This window comes from Coptis chinensis, chromosome 4 (genome assembly GCF_015680905.1).
Source record: "Coptis chinensis isolate HL-2020 chromosome 4, ASM1568090v1, whole genome shotgun sequence".
Lineage (NCBI taxonomy): Eukaryota > Viridiplantae > Streptophyta > Magnoliopsida > Ranunculales > Ranunculaceae > Coptis > Coptis chinensis.
In genome coordinates, this window is record NC_141459.1 from 45047501 (window position 1) to 45075312 (window position 27812).

The window sequence follows — 27812 nt, forward strand, 5'->3', positions numbered from 1 at the left end:
GCAGAGAAATCACTATGTAAACATAAATTTGCATACTGAAATTTCCATGTAAAAACAAATTTACATAGTCATAGACTCACACCCGTACATAAAAATTATTATGTAAAAATAAATTTGCATACTAAAACGATTATGTAAAAACAAATTTACATAGTCATGAGATATGCAGAGAAATCACAATATAAACATAAATTTGCATACTAAAATATCTATGTAAAAACAAATTTACATAGTTACAAACTCACACCAGCACATAAAAATCATTATGTAAAAATAAATTTGCATACTTAAATTTCTATGCGAAAACAAATTTGCATAGTCACGAGAACCCAATTTATTTAAATTAGGAAAAAAAAAACAATAAAAAAAAAAGATTCACGGCAATCAATTGAAATGAGAAAGATAGTGATTCTTCAGAGTAGAATCGTGTTTCTTCATCATGAAACCATGTTTCTTCATTGTTATTCATTGTTAAAGAGAGGAATATAAAGAAATTGAGAGATAAGAAAGAGATTGTAATTTTTGTATAATCACAAAAATAAAGAGCTTATGTGAGAGGCATGAGGGAGGTTGAACCCGGATGTAAATCAGGTGGCTGAGGCAGTGAGGCCCATTTCTTGAATGTTTCACGACAAAAACAGCTAGCTCTTAAAAGTCTTATCCATGTCTTGACTTCACCTCGATATATCCGTAAAAGTGTTCTCACTGTCTCACTCTCAAAACACTCACTTCCAAAAAACATGAAGAGAGGAAGAAAGAGAAGAAGAAATGAGTCCTCCTCCCCCGCCATCTCACCACCATCATCACCATCGTCGTCGTCATCATCATCAGAACAATTACCAACTGAGAAGAAGAATCGTAGAAAAGATCGTCATTTAAAAGTGAACGGAAGAGGTAGGAGAGTTCGTATACCCGGTGGTTGTCTACCTCGTATATTTGAACTCACCAGTCAACTTGGTTATCAATACGATGGTCAAACCATTGAGTGGTTACTCCATCGTGCTGAAGAGTTAAGTCACTTACATGACAAGGCTGTAATGGAACTTCAATATTTTAAAACAGAAAATGTCAAGTTGCTATCAGACAAGGTATATTTCTTTTACATTTTTTTGTTTGATTATATTTAATTTTATAAGATAGAAATGTTTACATATATATGTTAACAGATTAAGGTGGAGAATGAGGTCAACCAGCTTAGAGTGAAGCTACAAGAAATGAGTGAAGTGCACGACAAAACTGTAAGCATCTTTTATTGTTGAACGCCTGTTCTTGAATTTGTTAAGTCTCGGTTTTCTCTATTAGTATCTCATTTTTGGAGAATCAAGGGTGTACAAATATACTTTTGATGACATACATATGATAGGTTAGAATTTGGTAAACTATTATTGGGTTACGATCCCTAATTGGGATGATTATGTAGAGATATCTTAGTGGTGTTGTTTTTCTTTTGTAAGGCAACGGTACATGAAGAACTTAATATAGTGAAACGAAGATTATCATTTGAGGAGAAACAAAGGAAGAGTCTTGAGGATAGGAGTGCTAAACTGATAAAGCTTTTACATGAGAATAATGGTGACTTTGAGGTGAGTTATTATGTATCACAATAAGAAGATAATAAATTCTTTCATAATTTTTTTTGGCTTACTGAGTTTGCCTCTTAGTGATACTTAGAACAGAAAACAACACTTGAACGGAGTTATAAGAGAACTGCCACCAGAGATGAGGACCACAAAAAATGTACTTGAGCAACAACAACCAAGGGATACACTATCAGGTCCAAGGGCCAGTGTTGAAAAGATATATGATGAAGGTAAGGTTTGTGATATTAAATGTCCTTGCTTGATGTAATCTAAATGTTAAACGAGAAAATTGGATAAACCATGCTAGATAAAGCGCTCCGAAGGGATCTGTATATTTTGGTAGAAGTGCCACTGTGGTATTAGCTCTCGTGGCCTAATTTCAATCAGAAATTCGCCATTGGGTAATGTATTTAAAGTTTCTATGATTCAGTACGCTATCAAAGTGTTTCTTGGTTTATGGACCTTCTGCCAAGATATGCCCAATTCCCTGAAGCGTTTACTCCAGGCCATATCGTTGCCTGTAAACATTTGCATTAGGTCAATCAGGATACACACTGGTGGGGTATATGAGATTTCATCTTTTTTAGCTGTTCTGAATTTGTAGTGGTTGACATGATTTATTCAGTTGGTCTTCGGAGGATGGTATCTATGTTAAGGTCTGAAGATTTGGAAGTTCAAATCCATGCGGTGAAGGCTGTAGAAATACTTGCCGCTGAAGGTACAAATCTCCGGACAATGCAAAATGTTTCTGAATGCATATGTAAAAAAAAATTCTAGATGGATTATATTTGAATATAACCAGTTTGAAATACTTCCTAGTGTTGAGATATGTAGTCCCATGTCGGGCATTTGAAGCTAATTGGGTTATGTTATATAAGATTGCAGAGCGGGTCCACTCACTGCCATATGGTTTTGAGGACTTGGATGTTCCAAATTATGATGGTATCGAAGCTGGCTATTGTGTCTGTCCAATGACCCATGTACTCCACATAACCCAATAAAAGAAAACATGTTTGACTCAAGTTACTCCTCAACTTTATAGACGTGCTTAGGTATATAGTCCTTTACTGGCATTTAAAGTCTCACATTGTTATCTATCATGGGTTCTACGCCCACTCATTGCCAATTGGTTTTGAGTTGGATGTTCCAAATTTTAACAAACTCAAACTTGTTAAAATTTTAACAACTCATTGCCAATTGGTTTTGAGTTGGGTCCTAAATTTGGAGCATCCAACTCAAAATCAATTGGCAATGGGTGGAGTAGTTCCATGAACTATATACATTTACACAAGACTTTAAATGTCCCATGTAGGACTATACTAAATTACCAACATGCCCCCGTACGTGTGGCGTCATTTGAGGCTAACACGTGAACTAATATACTTGGGTGACGTGGAGTAAACGGGATTTTTTGGTCACCTACAAATAACTTGCTCTCATGCCATCTTAAACTTGGAGCATCCAATTCAAAATCAATTGGCAATCAGTGGAGCCACCCCTGGAACTATATACTATTTTTTTTTTGCTTGGATAGGAACTATATACTACTACAAGGCTTTAGATGTCCCATGTGGGACTGTACTCAAATCTTAACACCATCAAAATGGATAGTTTGACTAAGATAAATACACCCTTCGAGGATATTAATGACAGTTTAGTGGCTCAAGGTTTGCCTTGCCACTAAACTGGTAGCCCAAAATCTATTTTCCATGTGCTTCACTAATAATATTAGTCACATTATACGATAGTTCATGCACAGTACAATACCTAACATTTGTGATAAGGTTTTTTGTAGTTGTACAAAAAAATATCTTTTAGTCCCTCATTAGACTCTGTGATGTGGTAAATTCACTCCTTCAAAGATAATGACAACGAGAAATATTAGGAACCCTTAAGTAATTATTTTCAAAGCGACATAAGTGCTTATTACCGTGTAAGTATTTGTGATGTAAATAGCAGTTGCTATTTATAGTAACTCACAGACATGCTATTTATAGTAATTATGTGTTTGCTATATTTTGTTATCCTAGTTTTAGTTAGTTAAACCAGTAATCCTGGTTTAATTATGTCTCTGAACTCAGATGTGGGACTGGTGGAGTGGTGAGAGACTCAAATGGAGAAGTGATTTTTGGATTTGCAGGTTTTGGAGGTTTAAAGTCGGTTCTTTTCCAGGAGCTAAGTGCAATCTTGCAAGGGTTAGAAGGGTGTCGTGGTGCTCAATTAATTGAAGATCATTGTAGCCTCAGACTTTCTGAGTGCTATAAGGATCTTACACAAAAGAGAGAAATCACCTTGGTATTGTCAGAATGTAGCAAATGCTATGCTTGTGTTAGCTACTAGTTTTACTAGTGTAGAGTTCTCTCATGTCTTTAGAGAAACAAATAGGGTTGCATACCACATTACAGGGTTAGAGTTTTGTAATGGGTGTTTGTATTTTGTACCTCCTCCAAGTTTAGTACTCTCATCTTATCTTGAGGACAAAAATGGAATGGTTTATATTCGATTTTAATCAAGTGTGCGGTTTAACGTTTTTGGGTGGGGTTGAAAATGTAGTTTGGTTGGTTTTGTCTGACTGTCTTCATTCTCGCACATTTCTACGCCATAACACTCCCTTTTTCTCCCATTCAATCAATCGTGATAATTCTCCCCAATGATATGACTGATTCTTGAATCTCATCTCAAATTTCTCTAATACCCATTGAGCTCAAAAACAGCTTACCATCTTGCACTATCTGTAGATGAAAAAGTGTTTGGTCAAACTAAAGGTACACTTTCTTTTTATTATGCGAGTTATCAATTTTTTTTTCCAATGTCGGTTTCTTGAATTGGACAAATGAAGCTTGATTTGAAACGGGGTTGTCCGAATATATAATTTTGTTGTTTTTTAATCCGAGTTAATGATCAAAATAATTCGTTATTGGGCAATTCTTGTCGTTGCGCTTTTTTGTCTCGTTGGAGTGTTGGATGCAAGTGCTGGTGACTCAGTGAGTATTCATTAATATTTAGCTTATGTTTATCAATTGTGATATTGAGTTGGGAGTAACATTGACCAATTAATGCACTTAGAGACGGAATAAATCTTGTAGTAGATACATCTGCTAGTTGCTCAGTGCTAACCAAAATTCTATCTCACTTTAATTACAATTTTTCTCTCTTTTACAGCCTCTCTCTTTTTCACCCTCTCTCTCTTTCTAACTCCCTACTATTTATATCTTTTTCAATTTCTTTCCTGTCCGATGATCTTCTTTTCAATCCCTCGATTGCTATCTGTCCACCTATCGCTTTAGGGTTTGCGGCCTCGCTACTATGCAACATGTTCGTCCCTTTGGGTCACCGAAACCCTCTTGGCCCCTATGTCTATATGGAGTCCACGCCCCTTTAGGGTTTCGCGGAATGTATCTAGTGCACCCTCTCCCTCCTATCTTATTCTACCTCGGGCCAGAAAACATGTCATCTTGATGGTCATGAATTAGGCTGGTACATGCTCCTTAGTGCATAGGTAGATGACACCAACCTACTTCTCTGTGCCAATTGCTCTAGCATAGATAGGGCAGTTAAGTATGTTGAAAAACAAGAGACAACGAATTCTTATGGTGGCGGCAGGGCTAAAAGCTTCATAATAGTTAGACCTTGATTTTGGCGATACCCATTTACGGGCCAAACTTTAATTGAACGTGTCAATAGAGCAATTAGAATTTTCCTTGATTTAAAACACCAGTTTTTACCTTCAAGTACCAATATGTATTAGAGCGTTGCACTTTACAGACATGTCTACTCACCATCGTATATCTTGTGAAGCTTGAGTATATTAAGTTGGAGTAGATGGAATGTTCTTTAGTTCAGAAGTCAAAGCAACAAGGTATGTTTTGTGCTTGCAGAAAATCCCATCTTTTGATCTTGTTGAAGAATTGATGGTCGTTGATGAGGGAATCAGCTTTGCACTCAAAGATTGATGAGGTTTTGAAGTTTCGATGATGTTTTAATGTTGGAATGAAGGTTTTCTGAAGATTTATGTTGAATGATTTGATTAACAAGTTTGAGAATGTCAATTGTTTGGTGTTTGTGTGTCTCTCGTTTTTTCTTTTGCCCCCAATACCCTTTCTCTTTCGCCCAACTCTCTCTCCTTCACCCCCTTTTCTCTCTCTCTTTCCGCAGCTCCGCTCACTCCCCACTGCCATGCAATATACTAGAATTATATTGCAAATTATACTGTAATTACAATATGTTACAGGGGAAAAGAGAGCACACTCAATACTAAAGAAAATTAGAGCTGGAAAATGAAAGATGTCCCTAAACAAGGGTGAGGTATCCTTTTAGAGTAGTCGGATTTCAAAACATAATTTGAAATTCGTATAGGAAGTGCCTATGTGTGCTCGGTTGTGGTGCATCGGCCGAGCCACCTTGACAAAACATTCTTGTATTTACTTCTGCTTTAAGGATAAAAATCCTTATCTTGTGCAAAATAATGCATTTTAAGTATTCACCTTTTGATTTTTGTGAATAATTCGTTTTTATGTCTTCTTCATTGGTCATAGACACTAATTATGTTTGACAATAAGAAATATTATTGTTAAGAAGTCACTAGTTGGGTCCGCAGATTTTTAGCAACTTAAACAAGGACTTGGTCATCTTTGTCTGCTTCTGATGCAGAAGTGAAGTTTCCTAAATGATGGAGGAATTCAATGAGTTTCCATGTCTCAAGACAAGGACTTAAATAAAAATTCTTTATGCATAATTTTTCATAAAATTTGGTTATATTGGAATTATCCAACGATTTTGTTTGAATAAAGAATTTATCAATTTCAGACAAAAGGCTAAACTGAGGGTTCTTCTGTACCGAATTAAATTTGATAGTTCATTTAATTTGATGGAGACCAATGACACAAATATTTGCCATTTCTTTATATCGATTTTTTGTAGTAATGGTTTTAAATATTTTTTTGGATTGCATAACTGTAAATCTTTGAAATATTAGAAGGTCGCTGTCTGTATATACAAACCAGATATATTGTTGAACGAGTCTCATACTCATGATATTCTGGGTAGGCTTTGGTAAATTTGCAGTAAATAATGTGATGCTATTTCATCATAACATTTTCAATAGCTTTGAAAATAGGAAAATGAAAGAATGTTTTGTCTGGAGCTCCTGTTTCTGATGACACATCTGTGCCTATTGTAATGGATTTAATAAATCACATTTCTAAAAGTTCATCAATAAGATACATATCAATGGCCCGAAAATATATCAGGAAGATAGATATGTAAATTAGGATGCAGACTGTGTGTTCCTATTATAATAGATACAATGCCTTTTATAATTAAAGGACATGTACCTAGAACTATAGAATTCCAATTATGAATCCATTTTTGATAATGGGATGGGAAAATATTTTGGATTAAGTCAGGTATTGGTGATGGAAGGGAATTCTTGACTTTAGTCCAAAATAATTCTGAAGTCTTTGGAGAGAGTACTCCAAAAGACACAGTTAAGAGATCTTTTCAGATCACGAGATCCTTTAAACTGCTGGAACTATTTAAAGGTCATCTAATTCCAAGTTTCAGCATGGTTAGCTTTGCTAGAATATTTAGCAGTAACCTTAAGAGTTCGAATAAGACTCTTCTTATCATTTTGTTCAAATGATTTGATAACATCATCCAAAATGGAATACTAAAAGCCATGAAGCTTCTAATGTGTAAAGAACCTATGTCTGTTATCATAAATATAGGGTAACTCTAGATCATCAAATGATATTTTTCTTTTACCAGTACTTTTAGATTTTCTAGAAAGAGATTGTGAAGAACTTGCAATAGTACTATTTGAAGTTTTGTTCAAATCATTGTTGCTGAAATAGTGAAATAATCAGACTCCAAGGTTTTACCCTTGTTAATGATGCTAAAGTAATTAACAGACTCTTGGGCATAATCCCAGTTCGAGAGGTCTAAATTATCCTCAATGTTGTTGGCATTTTCAACATTAACATTATCCTGTAAGGATTTAGAGTCCATGGTTGGTTGCTCTGTAAGCTATCCATATAATGGATTTTCCAATGAACCACATTGGAGCATATTGTATTATGTAACAAAAAATAGTAAATAGTATCATAGATTCACAGGATATAATCCTAGCGAAATATTCTCTAACCAATAAAAAGGAAAAGTAAGTCGTTTCCAAAATATTTAGATACTCATATTTTGTTAAACAAATATTTTTGTGAATTATATTTCACAATGTTGTTTTTTTCTGTTTCTGCAAAAGAAAAGTGATGAATTGGAAAACCATAGGGTGATTCTCGAAGTTAGCATAAATACCATACTCATTAATTTTGGTAATAGGAAAAATGGTATGCAAGAAAGGAGTTCCCAGTATAATTTGCTTGGTAAGATCTTTGATTAATAAAAATGATAGAGGTATGGTAACCTCATTTTTACGAATAAAAACATTTGTTAGTTTATGCTGAATAGCAATCCTGTTACCACTAGCACTTAACATATTTTGTGTAGTGTTTTCAAAATACTGATTAGGAATCAAATCTTTTTGTATGCAGTTCATGTCTGCACCATTGTCCACCAAAGCAATATAATCAGTGAGAATATATTTACGATTAATAATTAAGGTTATAACAATATTCCATTTTATGGAAAAGATATTAGAAATAAAATTCCAGTTTTCAAAGTCATTGTCTGACTTCTCTTCTGTAACTGTTTTTTGCTATTTCAATTGGGTTAATTCAATTTGGAAAACACTTCGTTTGTTTTTTAATTGAATTATCTCATTATTAAGAGTATTAATCTCCTGTCTAAGGTCTGATAAAGTCCTATGTCAGGAGGAACAATGAATTTTGGAGTACTAGGTTTACTATTTATTAGGCGATCAAAAACCTCTTTAAGGTTATATCTTTAAGAAGGATCAACAATATCATTTTTAACAGCTCTAAAATAAGTTTTGATTAACTTAAGTTTAGTTTCGAGAGTAGTGATAGTCTCTAAGAGATCTAAAATAGACTACTGGTCAGTGGTTACGACATTAATGTTCAAACCATTCATATGTAAGATAGCTTCCATGCTATCACACTTTGATTGTAGCATGTTACATTGACATGGAGACTCATTCTTAGAAGAACTGGAATAAGGGTCATCATTAGAAGTATTATCTGATTTAGATGAATTAGTATTAAGTAAAATCTTATTTAATTGTAATTTTAATTCTTCATCAATCTAAAGATTATTAAGCTTTTCTTTAGTTTTACACCTATTAGTATAATGACCAATATTTTCACATTTTAAACAGGTAATATTAGTTTTGGTAGGTGGATCAGGAGTTTTATAAAACTCTTTAGTAGGTTTCATTGAAGGCCTTATTAGTTTTACGAGAGTACTTTCTCTTGTAAGGTTTATGGGTATTATGGGTAGGGACCTTCTTCTGTCTTTTAGGAGGAATATTATAGGCAAATTGCTCACAAAATTCTCCTATCTACTTTTTGCCAGAAAGGTTTTGCTTTTTTAATTGATATTGTAATTTTAAATCATTACAAAGGATAAAACCCTCTTGGATAACATGATTAATAAGACTATCGTAGGTATGAGAATCATAATGAATATTAGATCATCCATTTAAGTCTTGAAGTTTTTTCCGAACGTTTTCTGCAAAAAAGGTAGGGAGACCATTAATAAAATTAGATTTCCAATGCTCACTATTAGCATTGTGTAATTAGAGAACTTTGGCTAAGAATACATCTTTATACCATCGAAAATGAGATATGGATGGACATCTTAAATTCTGAAGTAATTCTCTATTCTTTTCAGCATTAATGTCTTCAGGGCCAACAAAGTGATAAACAATAGTTTGACAAAGTATAAACAACATCAGATCTAGAGACTTGGATACCGGATTCCGAGTCTATCTAAATTTTGACCGAGTTAATAATCTCATGTCTTTGATTATGAGTAAGAAAATTATCCCACCATCTTTTCAAGGTTCCAGTAAAACCAAGAGATAAATTTATAGACATTAACATCTGTATTATCATGGGCTTTGCATACACTAGCATATATAAGCATCTCCTGTAAAGTGTGATAAATCTGATATTCCGATTTACTATCAATATTCCATGTATAAATGATTTTAGCATAATAAGAAGTTTGATCATTAAAATATTCTTCTTTATAAAAAAGATTTTGGGGAGTAGGACGGGGGTAATAATTCCTACTTGGTCCAGTATGACTCATTTTCTGTGTATTCTTATCATAAGATATCTTATTAATTAATAATAGAAGAAACAAAATTTGTTTCAATATCCAAGACATCATTTGGTTTTATATTTCTGTCAGAATCAGAATCTTGAGATATAATATTAATGTTTAATTTACTTAGTTGATCATATAATTTTTCAATAAAATCATTTTTAGATGACAATTGTCCCAACTTAAAATTATCATCTTTCAAGGGAGGTTGAATAAATGGCCTAATATGACCAAAAGAAATATTGTGGTTTAAAGAAATATTCTTTAAAGGTTCTTGATAGAAATTATCATCTTTCTTAGTAATATTTATTCTAGGAATATGCTTAAGGATATTCTCTGAATGAGTCTCAATTCTATTTAATTGAGCTCCTATAGTTTGTAAACATAAATTTGTATAATTATTTTGTTTACAAAGTTTGTTAACATCATCAGTTCGAACAGATCTGGTACGATCGTCATGTGGTTTGATATAACCCAAAATTTCAAGACTATCTTTAAGCTTTAAAGGTGTTGGTGGAGGATGAACCATAGTTATCTCTTTATCATCAGAAGTTGTCCAGTTATTTTGATAAATCTCTAAAACACCAATATAATTATCTATAGGGGTAAAAATATGTGTTACCTCCCTTGGAAGTTCCAAACGTTAGGACAATCGTCATCAAAGAATGATTTTATTGAAAAACTGTATGATCAACTAAGTAAATTAAACCTTAATATTATATCTCAAGATTCTGATTCTGACGGAAATATAAAACAAATTTTGTTTATTTTACTATTAATAAGATATCTTATGATGAGAATATACAGAAAATGAGTCATACTGGACCAAGTAGGAATTATTACGCTCGTCCTACTTCCCAAGATCTTGTTTATGAAGAAGACTATTTTAATGATCAAACTTCTTATAATGCTAAAACCATTTATACATAGAATATTGATAGTAAATCGGAATATCAGATTTATCACACTTTACAGGAAGATGTTTATGTATGCTAGTGTATGCAAAACCCATAGTAATACAGATGCTGATGTATGTAAATTTATCTCTCTTGGTTTTATTGGAACCTTGAAAGGATGGTGAGATAATGTTCTCACTTATAATCAAAGACATGAGATTATTAACTTAGTCAAAATTTAGATAAACTCAGAATCCAGTATCCAAGTCTCTAGATTTGATACTATTTATAATTTATGTCTAACTATTATTCACCACTTTGTTGGGCCCTGAAGGCATGAATGCTGAAAAGAATAGAGAATTAGTTCGAAATTTAAGATGCCCATCCTTATCTCATTTTCGATAGTATAAAGATGTATTCTTAGCCAAAGCTCTCCAATTACACGTGCTAATGGTGAGCATTGGAAATCTAAGTTTATTGATCCCTACTTTCTTTGCAGAAAACGTTAAGATGAAACTTCGAGACTTAAATGGAGGATTTAATATTCCTTATGATTCTCATACTTACGGTAGTCTTATTAATCATGTTATCCAGAAGGGTTTTAGCTTTTGTAATGATTTAAAATTACAACATCAATTAAAAAAACAAAATATTTCTGGCAAGAAAGAGTTGGGAGAATTTTGTGAGCAATTTGCCTATGATATTCTTCCTAAAAGACAGAAAAAGGTCCCTACCCATAATACCCAGAAACCTTACAAGAAAAAGTACTATCGTAAAACTAATAAGGCCTTTAATAAAACCTAGAAACCTACTAAAGAGTTTTATAAAACTCCTGATCCACATACCAAAACTAATATTACTTGTTTAAAATGTGGGAAAATTGGTTATTATGCTAACAGGTGTAAAACTAAACAGATGCTTAATAACCTTTAGATTGATGAAGAATTAAAATTACAATTAAATAAAATTTTATTTAATACTAATTCATCTGAATCAGATAATACTTCTAATGATGACCCTTATTCCAGTTCTTCTAAGAACGAGTCTCCATGTCAATGTAACATGCTACAATCAAAGTGTGATAGCATGGAAGCTATCTTATATATGAATGGTTTGAACATTAATGTCTTAACCACTGACCAGCAGTCTCATTTAGATCTTCTAGAGACTATCACTAATCCCGAAACTAAGCTTAAGTTAATCAAAACTTGTTTTAGAGCTGTTAAAAATGATATTGTTGATCCTTCTTAAAGATATAACCTTAAAGAGGTTTTTGATCGCCTAGGAAATAGTAAACTTAGTACTCCAAAATCCATTGTTCCTCTTGACATAGGACTTTATCAGACCTTAGACAGGAGATTAATACTATTAATAATGAGATCATTCAATTAAAAAACAAACAAAGTGTTTTCCAAATTGAATTAACCCAATTGAAACAACAAAAAAGCAGTTATAGAAGAGAAGTCAGACAATGACTTTGAAAATTGCAATTTTATTTCTAATATCTTTTCTAGAAAATGGAATATTATTATAACCTTAATTATTAATCGTAAATATATTCTCACTGATTATATTGCTTTGGTGGACAATGGTGCAGACATGAACTGCATACAAAAGGTTTGATTCCTAATCAATATTTTGAAAACACTACATAAAATATGACAAGTGCTAGTGGTAACAAGATTGCTATTCAGCATAAACTAAGAACGTTTTTATTCGTAAAAATGAGGTTAGTATATCTTTATCATTTTTATTAATCAAAGATCTTACCCAGCAAATTATACTGAGAACTCCTTTCTTACATACCATTTTTCCTATTACCAAAATTGATGAGCATGACATTTATGCTAATTTCGAGAATCACCGTTTTTCAATTCATCACTTTTCCTTTGCAGAAACACAGAAGAGGCAAGATTGTGAAATATAATTCGCAAAAATATTTGTTTAACAAAATATGAGTATCGAAATATTTTGGAAACGACTTACTTTTCTCTCTTATTGGTTAGAGAATATTTCTCCAGGATTATAATATGTGATTCTAAGATACTATTTGCTATCTTTTGTTATAGAATACAATATGCTATAATTTAGTTAATTGGAGAATCCATTATATGGACAGCTTACAGAGCAACCATGGACTTTGGATTCTTACATGATAATGCTATCGTTGAAAATGTCAACAATATTGGGGATAATTTAGACCTCCCGAACTGGGATTATGCCCAGGAGTCTGTTAATTACTTTAGCAACATTAACAAAACTTCAAACAATACTATTGCGAGTTCTTCGCAATTTTCTTCTAGAAAATCTAAAAGTACTGGTAAAAGAAAAGTACGATTTGATGATCTAGAGTTACCCTATGTTTATGATAACATACATAGGTTCGTTACATCAGAAGTTTCATGGCTTTCAGAATTCCATTATGGATAATGTTATCAAATCATTTGAACAAAATGATAAGAAGAGTCTTATTCAGACTCTCAAGGTTACTGCTAAATATTTTAGTAAAGTTAACTAGGCTGAAACTTGGAATTGGACGACCTTTAAATAGTTCCAGCAATTTAAAGAATCTCGTGATCTGAAAAGATCTCTTTACTGTGTCTCTTGGAGTACTCTCTTCAAAGACTTTTCAGAATTATTTTGGACTAAAACCAAGAATTCCCTTCCATCACCAATACCTGACTTAATCCGAAATCTTCTTCCATCCCATTACCAAAAATGGATTCATAATTGGAATTCTATAGTTCTGGGTACGCGTCCTTTAATTATAAAAGACATTGCATCTATTACAACAGGAACACACAGTCTGCCCCTCCTAATTTACATATCTATCTTCTTGATACATTTTGGCAACATTTTCAGGCCATTGATATGTATCTTATTTATGCACTTTTAGAAATGGGATTTATTAAATCCATTACAATAGGCATATATGTGTCATTAGAAGCAGGAGCTCCAGACAAAATATTCTTTCATTTTCCTATTGAAAATACTATGATGAAATGGCATTTCACTATTTACTGTGAATTTACCACAACCTGCCCAGAATATCATGAGTATAAGACTCATCCTGTAGTATATCTGGTTCGTCTATACAGACAGCGACCTTATGATATTTTGAAGGTTTATACAGTTATGGAATCTAATGAAATGTTTAAAACCATTTACTACAGAAGATTGATATAAAGAAATGGTAGATATTCGTGCTATTGGTCTCTATCAAATTAAATAGACTATCAAATTTAATTCGGTACAGAAGAACCCTCAGTTTAGCCTTTTGTCTGAAACCAATTGATTCCTTATTCAAACAGAATCGTTGGATAATTCCAATAGAACCAAATTGTATGAAAAATTATGGAGAAATAATTTTTTTTCAAGTCCTTGTATTGAGACATGGAAACTCATTGAAAAAGAGGCCCGTATGAATTCCTCCATATGTAGGAAACTTCACTTCTGCATCAGAAGCAGACGAAGATGAAGTTGACGAAGTCCTTGCTCAAGTTGCAGAGAATCTGCGGACCCAGCTAGTGACTTCTAAACAATAATATTTCTTGTTGGCAAACATAATTAGTGCTTATGGCCCATGAAGTAGACATAAAGACGAACTATTCACAAAAGTCAAAAGGTGAATAGTTAAGATGCATTATTTTGCTCAAGATAAGGATTCTTATCCTTAAAGCAGAAGTAAAGACAAGAATGTTTTGTCAAGGTGGCCTAGCCGACTGCACCACAACCAACACACGTAGCCACTTTCTAAGCGGACTTCAAATTATGTTTTGAAATCCGACTACTATAAAGGGATAGCTCACTCTTGTTGAGGGACATCTTTCATTTTCCAGCTCTAATTTTCTTTAGTATCGAGTGTGCTATCTTTTCACAGGACAAAATGAACAAGTGGACTATTCCTAATATGGATTCAAAAACCATATATAGATATGGTAACTGGTATGAAAAGAAAATTGCAGTTAAATTGAGTGTGCTGTAACATGAAAGAACACTTAATTTTCTCGTATCTTTCATCCTATGGTATGTGGGCTCTAACATGAAAGATCACTTAATTGAGTGTGCTCTAACATGAAAGAACACTTAATTTTCTCTTATCTTTCATCCTATGGTATCAGGGGGTCAATTTAAAAATAAAAAATGTTTTTAGAAGTCCAATTAGTTTTAGGAAGTATCTTTTATTTCGTAATTCCTCATTGGCTTAGGATTGATGTTAGTTGCCAATTTGTGTTATTTTTCTTTTTGGTTTTGGAAATTTAGGATAGTTATAAATAGGGCTTTAAGCCATAGAGTTCTTTAGTGTTTTATGTGAGTTACAAACTTGAGTGTTTGAGGGTAAAATCCCATGAGTTGAATTCCCGTTTATCCCCTACCCTACTGATGATTCTAGGGTTGATTTATTTTTATCGAGTTTTATTTAATTTTGTTTGTTTAGCGTTTTCTTTAAATTCAAGTTTAGTCTTTTATTTAAATTATTGGTGTTCATCTTATTTCCTGTAAGTTTTATCAAAATTGATATCAAGATCAAGGTTATTTTTTTGGAAGAATTTTTAAGTAGTATAATATAGATCAATTGCAAAGTAATTTCGACGAGTTGACATTGAAGTTGAAGAATCTTTCTAGTGAAGTCAAGGATGTGGCCTCCTTTGTGAGAAGTCAACAGATATTGATGCCGCAATTTTCACAAGTTTCCTATCCTCAAAGTGTCAATCTTTCTTCTTCGTTTGTTTATGAGAATTCGGTATATTATTGTGATAAGCCATTATCATACCCAACCGGCTATGGATATGATGTCCAACCAATCCTCCCGCCACCATATCCTCCTGATTTAGCATGTTAGGATCCTGGTTAACTAATTGACTATCCAATCTTTGAAAACCCGAATTGTCAAGGAATGGACAGTCAATAACTCAACCAGGATCCAAACATTCTTGTCAAGGAATGGATAGTCAACTACTTAACCAGGATCCTGACATAGCACCATCCCCGGTGTCATACCATGAAAGTCTGCATATTTCAGCAGTATCAGGCCATCGCCAAGCTCATCCAAGCACTTCCAGCACCGTTCCAGTCCATGAACAGCCCTATCAGGGTTAAATAGGCCCTTATCAGGCAATTCCAGGCCAGTTGCAGCTCATGACAGCCCACGATAGAGCCCAGCAGACCTTTCAAATCAGTCAACCCACGTCAGGCTATGCTCATCACCTCACAGGCCCCCAAACAGCATTAGCATTCCACCAACAGCCCATGTTCAGTCCATCAGCCGGCTAAACCAGGCCACACCAGGTCACATCTTGCCCAGATCAGCCGAACCAACTACAGTACACATCCATGACGACCACTCTGTACCAATAGTTCAACACCATGTCATAGACACTGTTGACCACTCCATGTGGTACAACCAAGCCGATTGGTGACCCTCCTCAACCACCCATGCTCACTGATTTTTCGGATCATGAGGTTTTTGTTGATGAATATTTTCATAATGATGATTATTCTTAGGAGTGATTATTATGATTTATACGAGGGTTGCTTTAGTAGTTCCTTATGTGAAGATGGCAACTATCATGATGAGTATCTTCCTGGTGATTTCTTGAATGTTTTTCTAGAATAGAAATGCATCATCCGCACCAAATTTAGAGATACAGGTATTTTCATTATGAGGACTTCTTTCAAAATTTGAAGAGCATATCGATTAGGCATCTTTGCCTTTCTCGAGAAGTGAATCATATTTCTTAAGTGATTTTTGGATATTTTTGTTGAGACTTCGGTTTAAATCGGCATGGGGTTTTGTGATTAATAATTTCTTCTCCATGTTCGATGTTGAAGTTAATATTAATGCACCGCCAATTTCACTTATTATAAAGGAATCTTATGTTAATACATATTGTGAATCTTTTGAAGACAAAGTTCTAGCACCAATGCTTTTAGTGAGTTATTTAATTCCTCTAATTTAATGATAGGTCAGAGCTTTAAAGCATGGCTTGTCCTAAGAATTTTGGAGCTATAAATGGTTGAAGCATGGAACTTGTCCGGTTTGAGCCAAGATCAATATTCTGAGGCACTTATGGAGTTATATCAAAAAATTGAGATTAGACTTTAAATTATATACCCTCAACTCTAAAAAGATGTATGATCCATCGCTTATCATATCAGCTTATATCAAGAGTTATATTGAGAGTCGTCGACGGATAACCTGTGTTTGCAGCCTAAATGTTTTGGAAATGAAATACATACTTTTTCTTCAAAAATTCATAACTTATACAATTACATACTACGTGGACGAGTTGATGATGTATTTTGTTGGCGGAAGCTTCAACAATGGATGAACACCAATAAGATTTAATAAAACAAATACCAAAATCTAGGGTTTAAACCTTCAAACATGAAGAACAATTCACAAAGAATTAATAATCAATAATAACCATCTAACAATGAAGGCCTAGATGCCTTTAGAAAACAACTACTAAACCTAATTAGAAACCAAATAGGAAACCATCTAATTCATATTCCTAATTGAATTAGGAAACCAAACAAAATAGAAACTACTAATTAATTAATAATCCATGCTCATGCATCAGTTGAGATCTCTCCTATTTTTGTGTTTTTTTGGGGTGAATGTTGTACTTTTATTTACTTTTGGAGTATCTTCGAAGTTGATATAATATTTAGTTTTGCGTACTCAATGGAAATTCATAACTATTGAAAAATTGAGTGTAATGAATTTTTTTTCCCATGCAAACTCTTTACGAATTGAAGGCGCTAAAAACATTAATCAAATGAAAATTGAAACACGATAATAGAAATGGTACCTAAAAAAACAAAATTAATGGAAAACATAATTAATCATTTCAATCTGGTTTAAATATTTAATTTGTTGAACCCTTCTATAGTGAGTGAAAAAATGAGCCAATGTTTTTATATTTAGAGTGCGTGTGAATAGATTTTTCAAAATATGCAGAATAATGAAATAGGTTATTAAGAATGGACTAGATTTCGTACAGTTCAATGAACAAGTGTTGTGTTAAATGTTTTGTTTTTTTTTTGCAAAACATTTTGAATATCTTGAAATTTTATGCATAGCATGTGTTAAAAAAGTTAAACAATTTCATTCATGTAAATAATATTACACTTCTTTAAGAGTCATATTTTTGGGTGACAATGAATTTCTCCTTTATAATCAACACTCTTCTTTTCTTGGTTGAACATACTAAAAAATAAACGGTTGCTGTTACATGAAAGTGCCTTGCAAGTAATTTTTGTAATGCTTTGGGATTGCCAAAGTGTTCAACTACAACATTTGAATAAAACACCAATTTATAATAAAGTATGATGAAGAATCGATGCGTCAAAATACACGTCCAAAATTACTATTAGTAAATTAAAATTGTAGATCAACAAAAAGTTTAGTTGAATGGAAGGGAATAAAAACAACTTTGTTTAATGCTTGAGAAATGGATGCTATATATAACTTCGAAAATTATCACAGTGCATTTCAATATCTAAAACCACCTAAATAATTTATTTTTGCAAAATACTTTCATTGCTAACCTGATATCGTTAATTCATTAGAATTTTAGCTCATGTGAACATGATCAATAAATAGAGGTTGACACTATGAATTATTTAGTCCAATCAATGTTTTAAGCTCAACGTCCATTTCAAAAAATAATACATGTATTTGATTTTCATATAAAAGCCCAAAGTCCACTAATGTATGTACTATTATAGTTGCTATACCAAATGCCATTGTCCATGAATGAATTGGACTATCATGAGGGTATTAGAATACAATGTTTCCAAAATGCATATTCAACCAAACATTTAATCATCAGTAAAATCCATTTACTTTTCTTAGAGATCATGTTATTTAGTTTACCACTTGTTGACTTATTAGTTCTCAGAACCATGTTTGTTTTGATTAAATAAAGAAAGTACCATTTTTCTATTTTGTTTATTAAGTCGGAAGAAATCCAACTATTTGAATCTTCAATTCCAACGCTTTGTAAGGTAATTTATGAACTCCGTCTCGTACTTTCACCCTGGGTTTCTCTTTTTTAGTATGTTGAATAGTAATTGATCTAATTGTTTAACTCGTTATCTTCGTTAATGAATTATTACATACTCTTATATAAAAAAAAGATAGTTAAAAAATCAACATCCTTTTGGGCACATGTAGAATCGGGGGTGAGCCATCAATAGAATTTTTTTGTGCAATTGAAAGCCCAACATCAGTCATAAAAATGAAAGCACATGTCTCTTGATTAATTCCACGTGTTTGTGTTTATCACCACACCTATTGGTTCTTCTTTTGACCGTTTTATTTGTGAAACATTTTTTATGGTTTAATATGAAATGAATTAAATACTTAATTTGTGTTCAGATTTTTTTCATCTTCGTTTCTTTGATCTTGTTTGGTTTATGAATTCCATCAGTTGTTTTCTAAAAGTTATTACAATTAGCTTTAGCTTTATGACTAATTAAAAAAAAACAAAATCAGTGAGGAGTTCAAGTGTTATGCTATAGAATACAAACTTTGATGTTTTAGTAGAAAGATTTCAGTTTTTAGGAAAAAATGGTACTTTCTTCATTTAATCAAAACAAACATGGTTGTAAGAAGAAAAGATAAGTCAACAAGTGGTAAACTAACTAACACGATCTCTAAGAAGAGTAAATGGACTTTACCGATCATTAAATGTTTGGTTGAATTTGCATTTTACAAACATTTTATTATCCGCCCTCATGATAGTCCAATACATTTATGGATTATGACCTTCGGTATAACAAGTACAATACATAGATTAGGGAACTTTGGGCTTTTCTATGAAAATTTAATACATGTATTATTTATTGAAGTGGACGTTGGGCTCTTTTTTATAAATCATACTCTTGTTGTGCCCTTTCTCTTGGAAAATCTGGTGTTCTTTTTTGTTCGAGTTAGGTGTATCATGGGTGTGTCCTGGTTCGGTGAAGGTCTTAGCCTCATGGAATTTGAGGGTCCATTCTCGTAAGAGATGATGTCTTTGGAGCATGCTTCCTTTTCTCCCCACTTTATAATAGACATTTTGAAGCTACTATGATGTCTATAGGGAATGTGGTTTTGGACATCAAAGTGCATTTGTTTTTCTGGTTGAAAGTGCACGACGAGTTTCCAGACATCCTTTTCAAGGCTTTCATGTGCAGATGGGAGTCCATTATGAGTTGTTGATAGGATTCTTCTGTTTTTTCTTCTTAGTTTTTTTGTAGCTAGTATTATAGGATATCTTCATCTTTTTCCTTTTCTGTATACATATACATTATACTTTACCGATAATAAAATAAAAAAAAACTTTGTTTGCTTGAGAAATGGGTACTATGTATAATTTAGAAAACTATCACCGTGCAATTCAATCTTTAAAACCACCGAAATTTGATTATTTTCGCAAAATACTTTCATTGCTAACCTAACCTGATAGCGTTAATTCATTAGAATTTTAGCTAGCGTGAACAAGATCAATAAATAGAGGTTGCCACTATAAATTATATGGTCCATGCAGGCTTTAAGCTGTTGTTTTTCCCTTCTAATCAACTAAACTTTTTGTTTATCTACTATTATCATGTCTATAAAGTATATTTTAATTTACTAATATTAAATTTGGACATTGTTGAGTTCTAGGAGGACATCTCCCATGGGTTGAATTCCCGTTTATCCCCAATTGATTATCTCCTATTGATGATTCTAGGGTTGATTTATTTAATTTTGTTTGTTTAGTGTTTTCTTTAAATTCAAGTTTAGCCTTTTATTTAAATCATTGGTGTTTATCTTACTTCCTGCTTCCATGAGAAAGTTTCATCAATTTGTTGTAAGGATAGTTTATGGGTAAATGTAGAAAATATTCATGTTGCTACATGATTTAACTTCTTTGTTGCGTGATGGAAAGATTGGGAAGTGGTTCTTATATCCTTCCTGGCCATGTATTATTGTCTTGTCAGATAAAAATCAAGAAAAGATTGTTGAGGAAGGAGGCTTGAAGGCCCTCCTCATGCTTTTGGGAATATCAAAAAGTGCAACAATTCATCAAGTTGCTTCAGGAGCTATTGCCAACTTGGCAATGAATGGTATGCCTTTGACACCAATCCACATTGCTTGCTAGCTTCATTATACATCATTTGTCTCGCATAAACATATATTCTTCAATGATAATTTGAAATTCTTAAATGTATTCCTTGAAACTTGATTTGTCCATGTGGTGTTGGCACATGATCAACTATTTGTATGCTCAAAATAGTATTTACAAACATTCACTCACATTAACATATTTTCTTGAATGATAATTTGAACTTCATTTATTCATCTTAAATGGATTGTTTGAAACTCGATTTTTCCATTCAATGTTGTATAAACCTGATCGACAATTTGTATGCAATGGGTGGGAACTCAAGATAGTTCCCCATCAATGTCGGGGTAGATATTTGATCTTGGCTTAGGTATACTGGTTGGTTATTTTGGGTCATTGATTAACACCTATTTGAAGATTTTGGTGCATCTGTTGCAGTAGCCGTGATATAATCTATGAAGCACCGACACTCCTCTAGGGGAGACGTATCCGACACGCCACCGACACTCCCCGACACGCCTTTGACACGTGTCCGATACTCGATTTGGAATGTCAGATTTATTAATTAATTTTTAGAATTTCGGACACTCCGTAGACACGCTGGGGACACATGGGGGACACTCCTACATTTTATTCTTATTTTTAAAAAGTGATTAAAATACTTAAAAGAAGACAATTGAAAAAGGAGGCACAATTGAAAATTTATATATATATGTATTTTAAAATTATATATACTTATAAAAAAAAAAAGGTTTTATTTCATCTTGGAATAAGAAAAAGGAGGCACAATGCATGACTGCACTTAATGATTGCCAAGTTCGATCCTTTATGACACTCCTCTAGGGGCAGTGTATTTGTGTCGGACATGTATCTGACACAGACACTCCCCGACACGCCTTTGACACGTGTCCGATACTCGATTTGGAATGTCAGATTTATTAATTAATTTTTAGAATTTCCGACACTCCGTGGACTCGCTGGGGACACACTGGGGACACTTCTACATTTTATTCTTATTTTTAAAAAGTGATTAAAATACTTAAAAGAAGACAATTGAAAAAGGAGGCACAATTGAAAAATTATATATATGTATTTTAAAATTATATTTCATCTTGGAATAAGAAAAAGGAGGCACAATGCACGACTGCACTTGATGATTGCCAAGCCCGATCCTATATATATATATATATAATTGTTATGAATTTTCTGTAATTACATTTCTTTCGTTGGCATTAGCTTGCATCTTTGGACATTTATGTTGTTGTTTGATCTTTTAGAGTTGGACATGTTCAAAACTAGTGTTCATATTTTTATTTAAATTTGGTGGAGAATGTTAAATTTCAATTACATATATATAATTTTTATTTAACGTGTCCATGACGTATCCGTGTTCGTGTTGTGTCGTATCCGTGTCGCGTGTTGGTGTCTGTGCTTCATAGGATATAATTCAAATGCCAATCTTGGGCTGAGTTACTTCCAGTGGTTTGTGTCGATTGGTGCGAGTAATAGTTGCTGAATTCGTGTTTGTGGGCTCTAGGTTGTGTTCTTGGGAATTATAGGTCAATAGAGCTTTTCAGCCCTTACTCGTGTTTTGTGGGTCTTGTTTTTTTTGGAAATCTTTGCTCTCTTCACTAGCATTTCACATCTGCTTTAGAATGTTTTCCACTTTCTGCGGACCGTTATCTTTCAAAGTTGCTTCATGTCAGGTTTGCTTTGAGGGTGTTTGTTCTCTGGCCATGTGATTTGTCTAGTTTCTCTTGCTCACCATTGTGCCTTGGGGTTACGCGAACTGGTGCAGGGAGTTTATTGAAACCATTGAATTCTGAATATGGGAAAGTAGCTCCTGGGTGGCGTAGAGAAAGAATCTCAATAAATGCAAAAAGGGGGCATCTTGTACCCAACAGCGAAGGGTTTGAACCAATAGTTCCAGATTGATAGTATGGGGTATTAGTCTATCTAAAACATGATGGTTTTGCCATTTTGGGTTGTCCTCTCCAGGTTCATCTTCTATACTGTGTGTCATTTCAAATCGGGTTTTGTTGTGGAGAGATTTGATCTTGTAAGTGGGTCGACTTCTCTGTTTGCTTGTGGCTTGTAGAATGGATTTGAGTAAGGTTTGTACTTGGTCCCTTACAGATATGCTTGAATTCTCTCATTGTAAGGTTCTAAACCTAGGTTTTCAGTAATGAGCAGGGAGGTGTGACTCCTGTTCATTAATACAGGTTAGGGTCTGTATCAACTCCAAATGTTTCAAAAAGAACAAAAAATAAAAAGAACAAAATTATAAGAACATTCAACATGCCGTCAATCCATAAATGTGTGATCAATCATATCATGTGTTTTTTAATCCGTCTTTCTCAAATGTGTATGTATTTTGTTCTTGGCAAGGTTAGACATATTCAAATGGGCTAGTTGTTTTTTTATTCTATTTAAAGACGATCTCCATAATATCCTTCCTTATACATGAGTGTCCTTTGTTCCTATGCAAAAAGTTCTTTATTTAAAACGGTTTGAATGTTATTTTAAAGTTCCATTTACATGTAATGTGCAATCTTATGAAATGTTCATCATTTCAAAATAAATGAAATTTTAGACTTTGGGCCTGGTGCGGCAGGCGAAGAAGATAACATAGAACAGAATTAATAGAAAAGAACAAGTTATCGAGTGGAGTAATTTAGGAGTACTTCTATAAATACTTGAAGCATATGTTCAAGCCAAACTATTTGTTTGTAGATTATCTAAACAATTGGATCTTTTCTCGTCAACAAGCCAAACTATTTGTTTGTAGATTATCTTAACAATTGGATCTTTTCTCGTCAACAAGTGGTCAACATGGTAGGTTGCTCAAGTATGTAAGTCGTACACTCATATGCTGGTCTTTACGGGTCTTTTTTTTGTCGTGTGCTTTTTCTTAGAGCGTCTGGTTAGATTTTCCCTTCGGGTCTTAAGGTTACTTGGGTGTCCTAGTCGGGTGGTGAGTTTATTGGACTGTTGGCGGTTTGGTCCTTCAACTGCATCAGGGAATCACCTATGGGGTTTGCTAGCTAGCTTTTGCTTATGTGGGGCATGTGGCTGGAACATAACTAACGCCACTTTGAGGGGGTTTCTGCGACAAAGGAGGTCGGATCTTATCCAATAAAGCTCTATTGTTTCACTGGCCTAAAATTTCAAGGAATGTTGTTGCAGCTAGATGGGACCGGCTACAGTACTTAGATATGGGTTGATTTTGGTCACATAGTTTAGTATTGTTGTGGTGTTGTATTTGTACTCTTTGTACCCTTGGCTTACTTTTTTTTAAAATAAATAAATTATAGTGGTATGTAGAACATTCATCCCCTTAGGGTTGTTGCTGTGAAAGAGGCTGGCACCCACACTAAAGAAGTATACTTCAATATTCCTAAACTACATGTTCATCTTGTGGCACCAGCAACAGACAGCGAGAAAGAAGTTTGTAGTTACAAAGCTCAGGCACACTTCGATTGATAGCACAAAACACAACACACTTGTTGTTTTTTAGCCAGAACCAGAAACACAGTCCTAAACAAGCTGTCACTTCACTAAAAGATAAGAGTTAATATCTAAGCATCTAGCCCTATGCACACTTTGATGACGAATTGGCTAGGGTTTTATATCAAGCCCTAGGCTTGTGATAAAGACCATAGCGTACTATTGGTTCATATCTTAGGCGACTCCAACACGATGAACTTGGGATGGAATAGAAGAAGAAATAAGAAAGAAATAAAATGAAAAGGACACCAAATATCAGATGCATTTCTAATATAAGGAAAAAAAATCATTACCGAACTTTTATTCTTTGCTGATGGAAAGATAAAATATAACGAAGCTTGTACTTATAGAGAGAGGACTTGGGACGCTCTAAACTTGTAAGAAAATTGAGACTAAGACCAAAATCTCACTTAGACAAGAGTTGCTGAACCTGAACCAACTAAACACTCAAACCTAACTGGAAGTATGTCTTCATTTTGAACCTAACGCTTGTGAGGCTCTCACTCACAGTTACGTACTTTCGTGCTTTTGCACCACTTATTAATAAAGATTATTCAACAAAAAAAAAGTATGTCTTCATTTTCCACATAACAACAAGCATCCTTGATTTCTTTGTGTCCCATTCTTCTGTTCTTCCCATCCTAATCGAATTTTCTGGTGTATGTTTTCAGAGACGAATCAAGTTTTGATAGTGAGTAAAGGAGGTGCTCAGCTACTAGCAGATATAGCATCTAGAACAGATGATCCTCCAACCCTCCGAGCGGTGGCTGAAGCAATTGCAAATCTATGTGGAAATCGTAAGATGACTGTAATTTCTTTGCCTTATTGAAGTTTCATTACTTACCTCTTTGCACGATAAATGGCCATTTAGTATGCCTTTCAAATATCAGTTTGATTACGCAAAGTGATTCAAATTTTTGGTTAACCATAAGAATTTATCCAGAAAATTATGTCTGTATTTTGTGTAAATATCCACATCATATATTCCAGATTTTCTTAGTGTTCTCCGAAATTATTCATGTGTTATTTATGTATTAAAATTTCCAATGTATGTCTTAATTTGCTTGGTTATAGTTGAAAATGGGTCCCTTCTCTTTCCAAGACACTTTTGTGTGAATTCCATTTTAGTATTTTTGTGGTTTCTCTTTGTTAATCTGGGTAACATCTAGGGCTGTCAACGAATTGGATTCAAGCCAAACCTGTACAAAGTCCAGGTTCGGTCTGATTGACGTCCTAGCCCAAACCAAGCCTGCAATCACGTAAGGAGGTCCAGATATTACTGTTAACTTGTGGCTAGTTGTTGGGAAGTTCTGGATGCAATTCCCAGCTTGACTAGGAATAGAGTGCTGGATTCACAATTATGCAAGATCTTACTAGGGCTATCAATGGGCCAGCCGAGCCCGATTGAATCCGAACCGGTAGCATAGGACTTGGTCACAAGATGTGGCAAGTTAATTTGTTACCGAATTATGTTCTGCTGATTTGAGTGCTTTCAATTGTGTTGGAAGGATAATTAAATTCTTTGTAGTTCATCTTTTTAGTTCTAGGTGAATTGTTAATAAAAATTGTTGATGACACAGAGAAGTTACATGTTATGCTGAAAGAAGATGGTGTCATCAAGGTACTGATGAAGATGGTTCTATCTGGATATGCTGATGTCATAGCTGAGGTTGCTAGAGGACTGGCAAACTTTGCAAAGTATGAATTTAGGGCAAGAAGTCACGGTATGTAGAAAAGGACAGAGAAAAGTATGACTTTGCAAAGTTTTTCTTCTATCCTTTAAACACTGCTTAGATTTTCATGTAACAATTTGTGAGTTGTGTATTTTCTGCATACTATAGGACAGAGAAAAGGACCGTCTCTTCTTCTGGAAGATGGTGCACTTACATGGTTAATCTCTAACTCTACTACTACATCAGCTTCAACGAGGCATCATATCGAGCTTGCTCTTTGTCATTTAGCTGAAAATGGTATGCATTGCTTCCGCACCAAGTCAAAACTCATCTGTTCGTGCTTTATTACTACGTTATTGAGCTAATTTAGCATTAAGAAACAGGTGCAGTATCAATGTAAGGTTTTGTAAGGACGAAAACGGTCCACCTTAGTTTGCTCTTTGTTTTCTTTATATGCATAAACTCTGCTATTAGCCTATTACAACTAATTATAAGCATCTTTTCTTGGGTAAACTATATTAATTGCTTGACGTGCCTAGATAATGATGTTAATATGACAAGTGTGATATGTGTCCTTGTTGATAGATGAATACATCCTACATGTAGTATTTTTTTTTTCTTTTTATATTGTTACTCTTTGTTTAAGTTCTTTGGGCTATCTTCACCCATGTCCTATATCCAGACTCAAGTAGATATATCCCTGTACTACGTTTTGCTAATTTGGACTTTAAAGCATTTGTTACTTTGCAGAATATAAGTACTACTTGAAAAAATCGTTGTAATTTTTTATTTTTTTTTTTTTGTATTTTCTATAGCATACATGATAAAATTGCTTACCCCAAAAAAGAGGAAGAAAAGAGACGCATGCCTACAATGTGTAGAGCTTACCTGTTTATTATTTTCTCTATATTGATAGGTCCACCAGCAAGTAGATCAATGTATTTCATTGGCCTCCATTTTCTTGTTCGAGGTTGAGTGGTGTATCTCCTGACTCTAAACTGCCATTCCTACCTGAGAAACCGAAGAAGTAATGAGAATCCTTCCTACTGCTTAGGGCCTCCTTACCAACAATGTGTACATAGTTGCTGATATCAGGGAACACGAATATCAAGGATGCTGGATGCCCTATAGTCACTCGGATGGTTGTGTAGTGAGTTGGTAAAACTTAACTGCTAAGCTCTTACAAGCAGAACAGTTTTTCTAAACAAGCACACTGAAGTTATTCGTCCGAAAAATAAATAAATACTAACAGTAATAAAAGCACAGTAAAGTGGCGCTAATCAGTGAGGATTAGATAAAGTCCTGATTAAAATACAAGTCATAGTTGATTATTCTTGAAAATTGTCATTTGTTTAGTCTAGACACTTGTTTCTTTCTAGCATGGATGGGCTTTTTTACGCTCCATTTTGCATCTGCAGTGAGTTATCATATTGTATAGGAATAAACTGAGTAATACAGTGACCTATTTTCTCCAGATGAAAATACTCAGGATTTTATATCCAGTGGAGCACTAAAGGAGCTTGCTCGAATATCATGTGGGTCCTCCAAAGAAGATGTTCGAGACTCGGCAAAGAAAACTCTGAAGTTGAATCCAAGGTTTCGATTTTGGATGCAAACTAATGCAGATTAAACGTGATCCGTATTAGGCACTCCGTAGTTATTTTTTTTAATTATTGTAGTGTTCGTAATTTTTTGTCCAAGTTTCATTAGTAAAGTCATTAATTTGAGGAGTTCGAAATGTAAGAGTTGTAACAGTTACTCTATTCTTACCTATTTTTTTCTACCTATTTAATATTGATGATTGTTGATTTGTAT

The 27812-nt window shown here is 33.8% G+C and overlaps 1 protein-coding gene across 2 annotated transcripts; it reads left to right on the top strand.

Annotated features, from left to right (window-relative positions):
• The first annotated feature begins 660 nt into the window (after positions 1 to 660).
• LOC147503656 (kinesin-like protein KIN-UC) lies at positions 661 to 27809 on the top strand. Of its 2 annotated transcripts, none has more exons than XM_086556910.1 (10): positions 661 to 1088; positions 1167 to 1238; positions 1455 to 1583; positions 1672 to 1810; positions 2206 to 2298; positions 20693 to 20818; positions 24996 to 25121; positions 25905 to 26048; positions 26166 to 26294; positions 26914 to 27809. In XM_086556910.1, exons 1-10 carry the CDS (start codon positions 741 to 743, stop codon positions 26970 to 26972), a joined length of 1365 nt encoding a protein of 454 aa, XP_086413036.1. In that variant the 5' UTR covers positions 661 to 740; the 3' UTR covers positions 26973 to 27809. The 2 variants fall into 2 exon arrangements, with proteins under 2 accessions (XP_086413036.1, XP_086413035.1); XM_086556909.1 differs by having other exon boundaries at positions 667 to 1088; positions 27473 to 27809.
• The last annotated feature ends 3 nt before the right edge of the window (positions 27810 to 27812 follow it).

What these genes read in the sequence shown, in the direction of transcription:
- LOC147503656 (XM_086556909.1), top strand. Translation starts at nt 741, where the DNA reads ATGAAGAGAGGAAGAAAGAGAAGAAGAAATGAGTCCTCCTCCCCCGCC. An exon ending in GTGAAGTGCACGACAAAACT is followed by an intron (nt 1,239 to 1,454) that starts GTAAGCATCTTT and finishes TTCTTTTGTAAG; the next exon opens with GCAACGGTACATGAAGAACT. An exon ending in TGCCAACTTGGCAATGAATG is followed by an intron (nt 20,819 to 24,995) that starts GTATGCCTTTGA and finishes GTATGTTTTCAG; the next exon opens with AGACGAATCAAGTTTTGATA.